We start from the raw sequence: 14,500 nt of genomic DNA, 5'->3' as shown, positions 1-14,500 counted from the left end.
TGTCTTCCACCTTTTCTTCTTGTTGGAATTGTTTCTAATTGTGCCCTGAGAATTTCTTTTTAAAAGCTCCCACCCATCTTGGACTCCTTTTCTCATTAGAGTCACTTGCCATGGGACCTTACTGATCATTGTTCTGAGTTTATTAAAATTGGCTTTCCTAAAATCCAGGGTACACATTTGGCTACACTCAGCTTTTGCTTTCTTTAGAACCAAGAACTCAAGTATACCATGGTCACTTCCCCCAGAGTTCCTGTAACTGCTACTTGATCCACTAAGTCATCTCTGTTAGTTAGGATCAAGTCAAGGATAGCCAGTCCTGTAGTTCCTTCCTCTACTTTCTGCAGGAGGAAATTATCAGCAACACAAGTCAGGAATTTCCTGGAGGGGCCATGTTTTGCAGAATTTGTCTCCCAACAAATATCGGGGAAATTGAAGTCCCCCATTACTACTACATCATGCTTCCTTGAAACATTGGCTATTTACTTTTCAAAAGTTTCATCCTCATCTTCTCCTTGATTGGGTGGCCAGTAGTAGACTCCAACCACCAAGCTCCTTTTATACTTTGCTCCATTTATTTTAACCCAGATGCTCTCGATGGGCCTACCAAGCTCATCCTGTATTTCTGTGGAGAGATATGTATTTTTAACATACAGTGCAACTCCACCTCCTTTTCTGTTCCTTCTGTTCCTTTTGAACAAGTTATAGCCTTTAATTGCTGTATTCCAGTCATGGGAGTCATCCCACCAAGTTTCAGTTACACCTGTCAAGTCATAATTTCCCTCCTGTATTAAGAGTTCAGATTTGTTCTGTTTGTTTCCCATACTCTGGGCATTAGTGTATAGACATTGAAGACCATGTGCTTTATAGTCTGGCTTTCTTCCTACATGTTTGTGAAGACTATTTTTGGGTGCTATTAGAGTTGTTCTCTCCGTTGTGGTGCACGAGCCTTCATCCATTGTTACCCCCAACTTTACGTCTCCCTCCCCTGTAGGATTCAGTTTAAAGTCCTCCTGATGAAGTTCTTCATGCTGTGGCCAAACATATTCTTCCCAGCCTTTGTGAGGTGCAACCCATCCCTTGCCAACGGTCCATCTTCCAGGAAGTATAGCCCACGATCCCAGAATCCAAATCTCTCTTGTCGGCACCACCTTCGTAGCCAGTCATTCACCCGGAGTATTTTTCTTTCCCTCTCTAGCCCTCTTCTAACTACTGGAAGGATGGATGAGAAAACTATCTGGGCCCCAAAGTTCTTGAGTTTCCTTCCCAAAGCTTCAAAGTCTGACGTGATTTCTTCGTAGCTCTGCTTGGCAGTATCATTTGTTCCCACATGGATGAAAAGAAAGGGATACCTGTCAGTGGGCTTTATGAGTGTAGGCAACCCTTCAGTCATGTCTCTAATCCATCCTCATGGGAGACAGCATACCTGGCAAGTCCATGGGTCTTCGCGATATACTTGGGTTTCGATCACACGCAGCAAGGAGTCTCCCACTACTACTACTCTTCTCTTGTTGTTGTAGGCCTTGGTTTCATTGCCTCTGCTTGACTGAACTACATCCTCTTGCTCGCTCTCATGCAGGTTCCCCTGTAATTCTTCCTCTGCAGGCTGTCCTCCAGTCTCATCCTCAAGTACCTGGAAACAGTTCCCTAGTTCCACTGCTTCCACTGGTGTAGAGTGGCTTCTAGTTCTTCTGCTCCTGTCACCCTTTTCCAAGGATATTTTTGTTTAACTTCTAGTAATTCTTCCTAATTCTGCACATCAATTAGCATATGAAAATGTTATGCTAATCCATGTCTTCTTTTTGGGTGATGTATTTCCTCTTCTTTGGTGATACGTAAGTGGCCAGCCTTGGCCAGCATTATCCAGCAGCTTTAGCTGACAAGCCTCATGATTGGACATGGTCTTTTTTCACCAAAGACCTAAGTTAGCCATTGACTTCGCTGGAATCACATTGTGACCCCAAAATATATCAATTTATGTTTTTATATTTTGAATGGATTCTATCTCAGCAAATATGTGTCTCCACTTACAGGGAGCATTGGTGGCGAGGGAAGCGGGGTGCTTAACTAGCCCTAGGCTCACCAATTATCCCTTGCAAATCCTGCACTCCCCCAGCTGTTTTCCCCCAGCCAGGATTACTACTGATTTCAGAGCCTGGCTGGGCGTTGGGGATGGGGGCAGTGCAACAACTTTAACAACTACCATGAGGAAGATATCCAGGGGGAAATCGGGATGGGGGAAGAGCTAAGCCACCCATTCTGCCTACGAATTCTCACCACATCCAGATGTCCTGCATTAGCATCGTAAGGGAAATATAGGATTGGGAACCCATTTCTAACATAATGCTGCTTCAGCATAACTGTAATTAGTTAAAAAAGAAAAACGATGGAATCTTGCCTGTTGCACTTGGTGACAGGAATGTTGGCACCATTTTCTTTCAGGTCAATCTGTACTATGGATCCTTCATGTTCTTCCATTATCTAAAGAGGGACAATAGTATAATAATAATAATAATAATAATAATAATAATAATAATACTACTACTACTATGGATCATTAAGAGATGCCATTATTCTCTTATATGTATGCAGACATATGAACCATATGAAAGAATGTCTCCTCCCCCATTAACCTGCCTGGCAATTCAGAACATCTTCTGAAACCCTTCTTGTAAAACCCTCACTTCAAAAGTGAGGTTGATGGCAACTGAAGAGAAGGCCTTTTTGGTAGCAGCAACCAAGAACTCTGGAAATTCCCTGCCTGAAGAGGTTCACCTGGCACCACCATTATTATTATCCATTATTAGTATTAGTCCTAATACTAATTATCCATGATAACTACTAGGCCAGATCCATTCTTGTCACCTGAGCTTTTAGTAACAATGGTTTTGATCCTGTAATGTTGAGCTTTATAGAACTGTTGTTGTTGTTGTTGTTGTTCAGTCGTTCAGTCGTGTCCGACTCTTCGTGACCCCATGGACCATAGCACGCCAGGCCTTCCTGTCCTGCGCTCTCTCCCGGAGCGCGCTCAAGTTCATATTCATTGCATCCGTGATGCTATCTAGCCATCTCATCCTCTGCCGTCCCCTTCTCCTTTTGCCTTCAGTCTTTCCCAGCATCAGGGTCTTTTCCAGGGAGTTTTCTCTTTGCATTAGGTGGCCAAAATATTGGAGCTTCAGCTTCATTATCTGTCCTTCCAATGAGCAGTCAGGGTTGATTTCCTTTAGGATGGACTGATTTGACCTCCTTGCAGTCCAGGGAACTCGTAAGAGTCTTCTCCAGCACCACAGTTCGAAAGCATCAATTCTTCGGCGCTCAGCCTTCCTTATAGTCCAGCTCTCACAGCCATACATTACTACTGGGAAAACCATAGCTTTGATTAGACGGACCTTTGTCGGCAAGGTGATGTCTCTGCTTCTTACTATGCTGTCTAGGTTGGCCATAGCTTTCCTCCCAAGGAGCAAGCGTCTTTTAATTTCATGGCTACAGTCACCATCTGCGGTGATCTTGGAGCCCAAGAAAGTAAAATCTGTCACTGCTTCCATTTCTTCCCCTTCTATATGCCAGGAAGTGATAGGGCCAGATGACATGATCTTCGTTTTTTTAATGTTGAGTTTCAAACCAGCTTTTGCACTCTCCTCTTTCACCCTCAACAAGAGGCTCTTTAGATCCTCTTCGCTTTCTGCCATTAGGGTGGTATCGTCTGCATGTCGGAGGTTGTTGATAATTCTCCCGGCAATCTTAATTCCGACCTCTGATTCATCCAATCCGGCATTTCTCATGATGTACTCTGCATATAAGTTAAATAAGCAGGGTGACAATATGCAGCCTTGTCGTACTCCTTTCCCAATTTTGAACCAATCGGTTGTTCCAAGTCTGGTTCTTACTGTTGCTTCTTGACCCTCGTACAGGTTTCTCAGGAGACAGGTAAGGTGGTCTGGTACTCCCATCACTTTAAGAATTTGCCATAGTTTGTTGTGATCCACACAATCAAAGGCTTTAGCGTAGTCAATGAAGCAGAAATAGACGTTTTTCTGGAATTCTCTTGCTTTCTCCATGATGCAGCGAATGTTGGCGATTTGATCTCTAGTTCCTCTGCCTCTTCGAAACCCAGCTTGTACTTCCGGTAGTTCTCGGTTCGCATACTGCTGAAGCCTAGCTTGTAGGATTTTGAGCATCACCTTGCTGGCATGTGAAATGAGCGCAATTGTGCGGTAGTTTGAACACTCTTTGGCGTTGCCCTTCTTTGGAATTGGAATGTAAACTGACCTTTTCCAGTCTTGTGGCCACTGTTGAGTGTTCCAGATTTGTTGGCATATTGAATGCAGCACTTTAACAGCATCATCTTTTAGGATTTTAAATAGCTCAGCTGGGAGACTGTCATCTCCGCTAGCTTTGTTGTTAGTAATGCTTCCTAAGGCCCACTTGACTTCACTCTCGAGGATGTCCGGCTCAAGTTCAGTGACCGCACTATCATGGCTATCAGGGACATTCAGATCTTTCCTGTATAGTTCTTCTGTGTATTCTTGCCACCTCTTCTTAATCTCATCTGCTTCTGTTAGGTCCCTGCCTTCTTTGTCCTTTATCATGCCCGTCTTTGCACAAAACGTACCCTTGAGATCTCCAATTTTCTTGAAGAGATCTCTAGTCTTTCCCATTCTGTTGTTTTCCTCGATTTCTTTGCATTGTTCATTTAAGAAGGCCTTCTTGTCTCTCCTTGCTATTCTCTGGAACTCTGCATTCAGTTGGGTATATCTTCCCCTTTCTCCCTTGCTTTTCGCTTCCCTTCTTTCGTGAGCTACTTGTAAAGCCTCATCAGACAGCCACTTGGCTTTCTTGCATTTCTTTTTCTTTGGGACGGATTTTGTTGCTGCCTCCTGAACAATGTTACGGACCTCCGTCCATAGTTCCTCAGGCACTCTGTCTATCAGGTCTAATCCCTGAAATCTATTCCTCACCTCCACTGTATATTCATCAGGGATATGATTTAGGTCATACCTGAACGGTTTAGTGGTTTTCCCGACGTTCTTCAATTTAAGCCGAAATTTTGCAAGAAGCAGCTCATGATCTGAGCCACAGTCAGCTCCAGGTCTTGTTTTTACTGACTGTATGGAGCTTCTCCATCTTGGGCTGCAAAGGACATAATCAATCTGATTTCGATATTGACCATCTGGCGACGTCCATGTGTAGAGTCGCCTCTTGTGCTGTTGGAAAAGAGTGTTTGCTATGATCAGCATGTTCTCTTGGCAAAACTCGATTAGCTTTTGTCCTGCTTCATTTTGTACACCAAGGCCATGCCTGCCTGTTATCCCGGTGATTTCTTGACTTCCTACTTTAGCATTCCAATCCCCTATGATGAAGAGGACATCTTTTTTTGGTGTTAGTTCTAGAAGGTGTTGTAGGTCTTCATAGAACCGATCAACCTCAGCTTCTTCGGCCTCAGTGGTTGGGGCATAGACTTGAATTACTGTGATGTTGAATGGTTTGCCTTGGATTCGTACTGAGATCATTCTATCATTTTTTTTAAGATTGTACCCCAGTACTGCTTTTCCCACCCTTTTGTTGACTATGAGTGCTACTCCATTTCTTCTAAGGGATTCTTGCCCACAATAGTAGATATGATGGTCACCTGAATTAAATTCGCCCATGCCTGTCCATTTTAGTTTGCTGATTCCCAAGATGTCGATGTTCAATCTTGCCATCTCATGTTTGACCACCTCCAGCTTACCTTGATTCATTGATCTGACATTCCAGGTTCCTAAACAATATTGTTCTTTACAGCATCGGATTTTCTTTTCACCGCCAGACACATCCACAGCTGAGTGTCCTTTCGGGTTTGGCCCAGCCGCTTCACTCTTTCTGGCGCTACTTGGAAATACCCTCTGCTCTTCCCCAGTAGCATATTGGACACCTTCCGACCTGAGGGGCTCATCTTCCGGCGTCATCTCTTTTAGCCTTGTGATACGTTCCATGGGGTTTTCTTGGCAAGAATACTGGAGTGGGTTGCCATTTCCTTCTCCAGTGGACCACATTTTGTCAGAACTCTCTGCCATGACCTGTCCGTCTTGGGTGGCCCTGCACGGCATAGCTTATGGCTTCACTGAGTTACGCAAGCCCCTTCGCCACAACAAGGCAGTGATCCATGAAGGGGTTATAGAACTGTACTGCTACTATATTTTAGTTTTGTTAGATTTCAGATGTTTTTATTGTTACGATTTCTGATATCTATTGCAAGCTGCTTTGAGGATGTATTAGAGAGGGGAGGGAGTGGGATATAATTTGTTAAAATATAAACATGCAGTTCAGCCACAAAAATAAAGTTGCTTGCCCGCATATGCATATAAGAAATATGAGGCTATTAGAAGGGTATCAACATCTCTTACTGTGAAATCCAACATCATGATTTCAAAGATGTCATCAAAATGTTCATCCAGAATTGTCTCAAGATTACTAAGGGAAAAAAGAGAAAAGTGAAACACATTGTTATCCCAATTCTAAAACATATCTGATTGCATATGAACTTATTAATTTCAATGAAATGTGCTTCCTAGTAAGTAGGCTTAAGTCTGCAGCTTTCGGCAGTGACATACTATGCAGCTAAGCAAACTTACTTGGCACTTAGGTCCTAAACAAAAGGATTGTTTTGGTTATTTATCGTTTATTGAAAGGTTTTTTAAAAAAGTTTTTAACAATAACCCCCCCCCCCCCCCCGGTCCCTCCTTCCCAACTATATAGTAAATGGTGCAAGATGTACAAAAATCATCCTCCATTTCCCTTGGTTCTCTCCCCACAACCTTCCCTTCAAGTCACTGATGTGTGTTAGTTCTCTGTCTTATATATTAAGGGCGCAATCCCACGGGCTGCACTTTTGTGAGATAGAAGCCTCCAAACTCAGAGGCTTCTGTGTATCCAATGACCTGCAGGTTGGGAGGAGCAACATAGGCAATTTTCACCTCTCCATCTTCCATGGGGGGTTTTTTTGAACCCGTCAAACGAGGACACACTGGTGGGGGTGGGACTGGGAATGGAGAGGCTAGGATTGCTCATATCCTGGCCTCTCCTCTCCCCATCCACTAACACACCCCCTTTCTGACCAATCAGAGGCTGCTTTTGCGACCTTGGGAACCAGCCGGCACGGTTCTTTCCACAGCGGCTGCAAGGGGAGGGATTAGAATCTGGAATCCCCCTTCCGAGGTTGTAGCAGTCTCTACAGCCTCAGAGAGGGGACTCCAAAGAATCCTATAGTCCCTGGGATGCTCTCCTGGGACCATATGATTGCTCTTTGAACCATTTACAATGATCACCTTCACATACAAAATAGTTTTTTAAGTACAAGAACCAACTAATCCATGTAAATCATAAAACATGGCAGGAACACTTGGTCGCTGTTATTGTTAATCTTATTTCACAGTATACAGATACAAGGAATATTATTATTCCATACCGTCCTTCTACAGGAGAGAGCTCTTTTAAATCTTCCAGAGTCGGCTGAATATTTGCCATCTTCTTGAACAGAGCAAGAGGGAAGGGGAAGGCAGCTATCTTCATATTATAGAGCGCCATTCCAAACAGGTGGCCGATTAGAAAATATAAGTCTTCCTGTGCTTGGACCTAATTTGAAAATTCAATATGCATGTATTGAAAAATGCATAGAGTAGATGTTTGAATGGAGAAAGAACATGTCCTGTTATCAAGTGCATGATGCTATGTTTCTGAGCCCCCTCAACTATTCCAGCCGTTTTTAAAGTGAAGCCACTTGTGGCTTCTTCCTCTTGGGATGGAGCTTAGCGTTGTGTTTCTAGACTGGAGGTGGCTTGTTCAGGTTCTCTTCGCCCTCCCTGCTTTGCTCTTTTGCAAAGACTGTGTAGTGGATTCTCCCTGCTTGTCCATTCTGTCCACGGGTGTTGTCTATTTGCTACACCAGAGCGGCCAGACATCCTATAGGCCTGCTGGATTCTCAAGTGAGTGTGGGGGCTGTGACACAACTGAAAGCACAATTTGATCCGCAGGTGATATTTATTTATTTTTTAAAAAATTCTTGGCTGCCTTTCAGGACAGAAGCCCTCCCAAGTAGGGATGTATGAAAGTCACTTACTGTTTCGTGGATCTGCTTTGCGGTGGGGGGGAGGCACTCCGTCCCTCCCCCCAGAAACCTCGACGGCGGGGGAGGCGCTCCGTCCCTCCCCCCGGAGTCCTGCCCGGTCGGCTCCGCTCCATGGGGATTCCGCGGAGCCGCGAGCCAGCTCCGCCTGCAGCCGGACATCCAGTTGCTGGGCAGCAGGGACGCAAATGGCGGCGGCCATAGCCGCTGCCGTTTGTGTCCCTGTACTTAACCATGATAGGCTACGTAAATATTTACGTAGCCTATCACGGCAAAGTAAAAAAAACCACGTACGCAAATGGCAGCGGCTACGGTGGCCACCATTTGTGTTCACTATTTTTTGCCGTTCTAGCCTACGTAAATATTTACGTAGGCTAGAACGGCGAAAAATAGTGAACGCAAATGGCGGCCGCCGTAGCCACTGCCATTTGCATACGCTGCGACCGGCCGTGGCCAGCCAGGAGACCAGCCGCACCCGCAACCGCATCCGCCCCAGGTAAATGCCGTCCCGGGGGATTCCGCAGGGGGGCGGGGGGCAGGAGGCCGTTCCGCCACAGATTCCGGGGGGCTGGATTCTGTAGAATCCGGCCTCACTGGAATCCGTGGTGGAATTCTCCGCCATCCCAACTCCCAAGGCGACTCACGGCAATAAAATACATAAAAACAGGATAGTCACATTGCATGAACTTAAGAACAAAAGAAGAGCCATGCTGGATCAGACCAAGGGTCCATCTAGCCCAGCATTCTATTCACACAGTGGCCAACCAGCTGTCGACCAGGAACCCACAAGCAGGGCATGAGCACAACAGCACCCTCCCACCCATGTCCCCCAGCAACTGGTGTACATAGGCTCACTGCCTCTGGTACTGGAGGTCGCACATAGCCATTAGGACTAGTAGCCATTGATAGCCTTTCTGCCAGGAATCTGTCCAAGCCCCCTTTAAAGCCATCCAAATTGGTGGCCATCACTACATCCTGTGGTAGCGAATTCCATACTCTAACTATGCGCTGTGTGAAGCAGTCCTTCCTTTTATCTGTCCTGAGTCTCCCACCAATCAGCTTCATGGGATGACCCTGAGTGTTAGTATTTTGAGAGGGGGAGAAAAATGTCTCCCTTTCCACATTCTCCACACCACGCATAATTTTGTAACTTGCCCAATACCGTCAAACCACTGGTTCATCTATCATAATACTGCAGACTTCAACTAGCAGCAACAGAGGTCTCTGCCAGCCCTACTACCTGTGACCCTTTGACTAGAGAAACCAGGGACTGAACCTGAGATCTCTTGTATGCAAAGCATGTGCTCTACCACTGAGCTGTGGCCCTTCCCACAGAGGAGCACTCCACTCCATTCTTGGCCCTCCATAGGAACGCAAAGGCACCATTGGGAGACAAACCCAGGGTATCTTGCTTACAAGACCTATTCACTGGATCCCCACCTTATTTTTGTTGCACAACCTATTTTAGCAGGAACGTATTTTATGCTAGCAGTATCTGGTTAGCGTAAAAAACACCAGATCCTTGCACCGTTGTAAAGTCTACAGTGTAAAGTCTACTTACAGTGGCTAAAATTCACAATAAAAGCGTAAGAAGAGCCATCTGGATCAGCTGAAGGGTCCAGCTAGTCCAGCCTTCTATTCCCACAAGGGCAAACCAGCTACCCACAGGAAACCCACAAGCAGGACATGAGTGCAGCAGCAACCCCCCGTCCATGTTCTGCATTGCTACCACTGGGGGACAAGGAAACACAAAACACTGTGGGCAGTATCCTGTACCGCTGCTGCACTCCTGCTGTTTCTTTTGCACCAGTGGGAGCAACCACTTGCACAACTGGGCTTTTGCGGTTCTAGAAGTAATGCTGGAAACAAGCACAAATGCTTGTTTCTGGATCGGGACAGGTCAATGGAGTGTTCTTCTGTGATCTCCCCTACCCTGCTCTGGAAACGATAGTTTTTGCTTGTTTGGGGTTGCTTGTACAACCGCAAAATCACCGTCACGCAAACAGTTGCTCCTGGTGGCACACAGACACAATAGGAGACCGACCTATGATATCACAATGCAGGTACATTCTGATATAGAAGTTCTGTAGTAATGAGAAGGTGCTAGGTAAGCAGCTGCTTTTGATTACAGCTGTACCATTAACACCATTTTTATTTTATTTATTATTAAATTTCTTAATCGCCCATCTGGCCAGTCACCTGGCCACTCTGGGCGATGTACAATGTTTTACAATAAAATTATATGTTAAAACATTATTTTAAAATACCCTAACCCACCCCAAATGCCTGCCTGAATAACCAAGTTTTCAGTGCGTGGCGGAAGCTCATTAAAGAGGGGGCATGGCAGAGTTCCACAGGGAGGGAGTTCCACAGAGTGGGGGCCACCACAGGGAAGGCCCTCTTCCTCATCCTCACTAGCCTAGCTGTCCTGGCTGATAGGACAGAGAGAAGGCCATCCAAGGCTGATTTTGTTAAGCAGCCTGTCCGGTGTTGCTGGAGGCGCTCCCTGAGATAGGCTGGGCTGGAACCACATAGGGTTTTAAAGGTCAAAACCAACACCTTGAATTTGGCCCGGAAAACAACTGGTAACCAGTGCAACTCCTTCAACACTGGAGTGATGTGATCATGCCGGCGGCTGCCTTTAATCAGGCGAGTTGCCACGTTCTGCACCAGGTGCAGCTTCCGAACCGTCTTCAAGGGTAACACCACGTAGAGAGCATTACAGTAGTCTAGACGAGAGGAGACCAGGGCATGTACTACCAATGGGAGTAGATGGTCGGGAAGGTAGGGGCACAGCCGCCGTATCAAATGGAGTTGGTACAACACTGTCCGGCTCACGGTTGACACCTGAGCCTCCATGGACAGCTGGGAGCCTAAATTACCCCCAGGCTGCAGACTTGGTCTTTCAACACCAGGTCAACATCCCTACTCTTGTCTCCCACCAGAAGTACCTCAGTCTTGTCAGGGTTCAGGTTCAGCTTATTTCTCCCCATCCAGCCACTCAGCATCTCCAGACATTTAGACAGGGATTCCATGGCCAACCCTGGTGAAGATTTGAACGAGAGGTGGAGCTGCGTGTCATCCGCGTATCGATGACACCACACCCAAACCTCCTGATGATAGCCCCCAGCGGCTTCACATAGATGTTAAATAGCTCTGGGGAGAGGATGGAACCCTGTGGCACGCCACATGTGAGTGGCCACGGGTCCGACACCTCCTCTCCCAGGGCTACCCTCTGGTACCTGCCGGAGAGGAAGGACCGGAACCACCGTAATACGATGTCTCCAATGCCCATCCTCTCCAGGCGGTCCAAGAGGATACCGTGGTCAACAGTATAAAAAGCCTCTGAGAGGTTGAGGAGAACAAGGAAGGAGCATTCGCCCCTATCCAAAGCCCTCTTCATATCATCCACCAAAGCGATCAAGGGTGTTTCTGTCCCATGCCCAGGCCTGAAGCCTGAATGAAACAGATCTAGAGAATGTCTAGTCTGGCTCCAAATTTCAAGGCATAATCACTGCTCCCATTTTGCTTCTCACATAGTTTATGTCCAGACACAGTCCCTTTGCACGTATCCCCATTTGTTACTGACATATGGCAATATAGGCTAATCCAGACTGCAGAGCAGTTAAAAAAGTGTAGTTTTGCAATGTTCATCGTAAGAGAGAGGGCAGGCTACTCTTTCCATCACATGATACCAGCTGATGGCTTCTAGCCTATATGGCCTTAAAAAAGGATCACACAACTTCAGAGAGGATAAATCTATCAATGGCTGTTAGCCATGATAGCTAAATGGAACCTCCATGGACAGGGGCAGTATACCTCTGAATATCAGATGTGGGGACAAACAGTAACGGTGATTAGCAATCACCTTTAAGTCCTGTTTGGAAGCACCCAGAGGCATCTACCTTGCCCCAGTTGGAAACCAAATCTTACCCTGCAAGACAAGTCTTATACTTTTATAGCTAATAGGAGACAGCATATATACAGATAGCAGAGAAGAGCCATCTTCACACAAACCTGGCGGGAGAACCAAATCAGTTGCGAGTCTTCAAAGTGCCTGAATATCTGTGCTTCTGGAGTGCATAGTTCCCTTCTGAGGATCTTGAAGAATTCTTGGGACAGGGCTCCATCATCAATCGCTGGTTCGCCTTCAAAACACACCTGAAGAATCCAATAAAAGACAGCCAGATTATTTATTTTAATTTAGGTGGGTTTATTTAAAATTACAGGCCACTTTTAAGAGTAAACCCCTCTCAAAGCAGCTTCCATCAAACCCACATTTCAAAATACAAATAGTAAACGATAGGAACCAGCAGACAAAACTAAAATATAAATATTAAAAGTCCCTGAACAGGGACTGCTAAAATCATTTCCACGCAGCAATCCAATAAACTTGTTGTATTCCTTCCGACGCTAGGTGAAGACCTCTTTATTCTCCCAGCATTTCAGCATCCTAGTCTTTTAGCTTTGGTGTTTTAAATCTGTATTTTAAATCTCCACATTGCTGCTAGGTTTTATTCCGGTTGTACTGTTATAGTGTGGTTTTAAGATTTCATATTTTATGTTTTATGCTTTGTAGTTTTAAATGTTGTGAACTGCCCAGAGAGCTTCAGCTATTGGGCGGTATAAAAATAAAATAAATAAACTAGTTTAGGAGAAAGCCACTGAACATAGATACATTATTAGGGGTCTCCTAAAGGTCAGCAGTGAAGGGGTCCGGCGCACCACAAGAGGCAGTGTGCCTACTGACTTAGTTGTTCTCAGAGGTAGGAATGCAAGTCAGCGGGGCTTCAGAAGATGACCTCAGAGTGCAGTTGGGTTGATAAGGGTGATTGCTGTCCTTCAAGTAACTTATGCCCAAAGCAATTTAAAGCTTTAAACATTAAAACCAGCACTGAAATTGATCTTGGAAGTGAAGCTGGTGCTGTATGGGTGTAATATAGGGGCTGTGCCCTTACTGGTACCCTGGTGGTGCACCAGCTGAAGTTTCCAAAACGTCTTCAAAGGCAGCCCTACGAAGAGTGTAGTGCAGTAGTCCAGCCTGGATGTCACTAGTACATGGATAACTGAGGCAAAGTCCATCTCTCCAGATAGGTGTATCAGCCTAAGCTGGTAAAAAGCACTATCTCATCTTCCCCAGGCAACCCATTGTCCAGGAGAATTCCCACACTGCATATTCTGTCCTTCCACCCTATCTCAGATGTTGTAAACTTCCATCCAGAATAATTGGTTTCGCTATCCACAGTACCTCCATCTCATCTGGATTAAGCCTCAGCTTGTTCCCCCTCATTCACCACAAAACCACCTCCAGGCAGGGACAAGTAAATGGAATCGAGAGGCAGAGCGGAGTTTCATCTGCATGGTACTGATGCTGCCACCCAAACTTCTGGACAACTTCCCCCAGTGCTTTGATGTAGATGCTAAAAAGCATGGGGGGCAAAATGGAACCTCAGTGGGGAATGATGGGAGTTGCATTCTGATACATGAACAGCACCAGCTCAGGAAGAATAGCCCCAGGATGGTAAGTTCTATTCTCCAGGCTGTGAATGAGCAACATTTCCTTGTCTTCAGCACCACCACCACAGCTCAGCAAGATGAGTTGCTGTTATTCCCATTTTGCAGAGGTGAAACTGAGGCTGTGACTCACCCAGTGCCGCCTAGCTGAGATGGGAATGATGAAATCAACGGGAGCAGGACTCCCTTCTGTGGAAATCATGCTGCCTGATCCTATCCATGTTACCCAGAAGAAAGCCCCACTCATTTCAATAGGTCTTACTCCTGAGCTAAGGATGCACTCCTGAGTATACTTGGGGTGAATTCTGAGTATACTTCAGGTGAATTCCGACTAACAATATTTAGGATCTTGCCGCTAGCGTGATCACAAGCTCTGAAACTCACGCAATCCAATTTTAGGCATGTTTACTGAAGCTGAAGCTCAAATATTTTGGCCACCTAATGCGAAGAGAAAACTCCCTGGAAAAGACGCTGATGCTGGGAAAGACTGAAGGCAAAAGGAGAAGGGGACGGCAGAGGATGAGATGGCTAGATAGCATCACCGATGCAATGAATATGAACTTGAGCACGCTCCGGGAGAGAGCGCAGGACAGGAAGGCCTGGCGTGCTGTGGTCCATGGGGTCACGAGGAGTCGGACACGACTGAACAACAACCCAGAAACGATTCCCGCTTTGTTCAGCGGGACTGAGTTTCCAAGTGAGGTTGCAGTCCCACTGAAAACAGTGGGGCTTAGTTCCGAGGAAACATGAACAGGATCCGCTGCACGCGAGCACCGCTTTGCAGCCGTGAAGCCCCAGCCCCACGCACGTTCAACTCAGAAGTGCCACCGAGTTCAAAAGGGCTTGCTCCGAAGCGAGTCTGCGTAAGATTTGCATCTTGCTCCTCTC

At 46.0% G+C, this 14,500-nt stretch overlaps 1 protein-coding gene across 4 annotated transcripts in view; it reads right to left on the bottom strand.

Moving 5' to 3' along the window:
• Positions 1-14,500, bottom strand: part of LOC146343708 (E3 ISG15--protein ligase HERC5-like) — a 60,408-nt gene that overhangs the window by 6,970 nt on the left and 38,938 nt on the right. For 3 of the 4 annotated variants that reach the window (XM_084855608.1, XM_084855610.1, XM_084855609.1), the window contains 4 exons: positions 12,116-12,259; positions 7,442-7,608; positions 6,381-6,447; positions 2,396-2,478 (listed from right to left, as the gene is read on the bottom strand). In XM_084855608.1, the coding sequence (XP_084711734.1) occupies positions 2,396-2,478; positions 6,381-6,447; positions 7,442-7,608; positions 12,116-12,259 (461 nt within the window). The remainder of the gene's footprint in view (positions 1-2,395; positions 2,479-6,380; positions 6,448-7,441; positions 7,609-12,115; positions 12,260-14,500) is intronic. The other variant, XR_014791976.1, reaches the window with a different exon arrangement.

Source organism: Heloderma suspectum, chromosome 5 (genome assembly GCF_057233095.1).
Source record: "Heloderma suspectum isolate Gila_16-S chromosome 5, 16-S_ref, whole genome shotgun sequence".
NCBI lineage: Eukaryota > Metazoa > Chordata > Lepidosauria > Squamata > Helodermatidae > Heloderma > Heloderma suspectum.
This window is presented reverse-complemented; position numbering and strand designations above follow the sequence as displayed.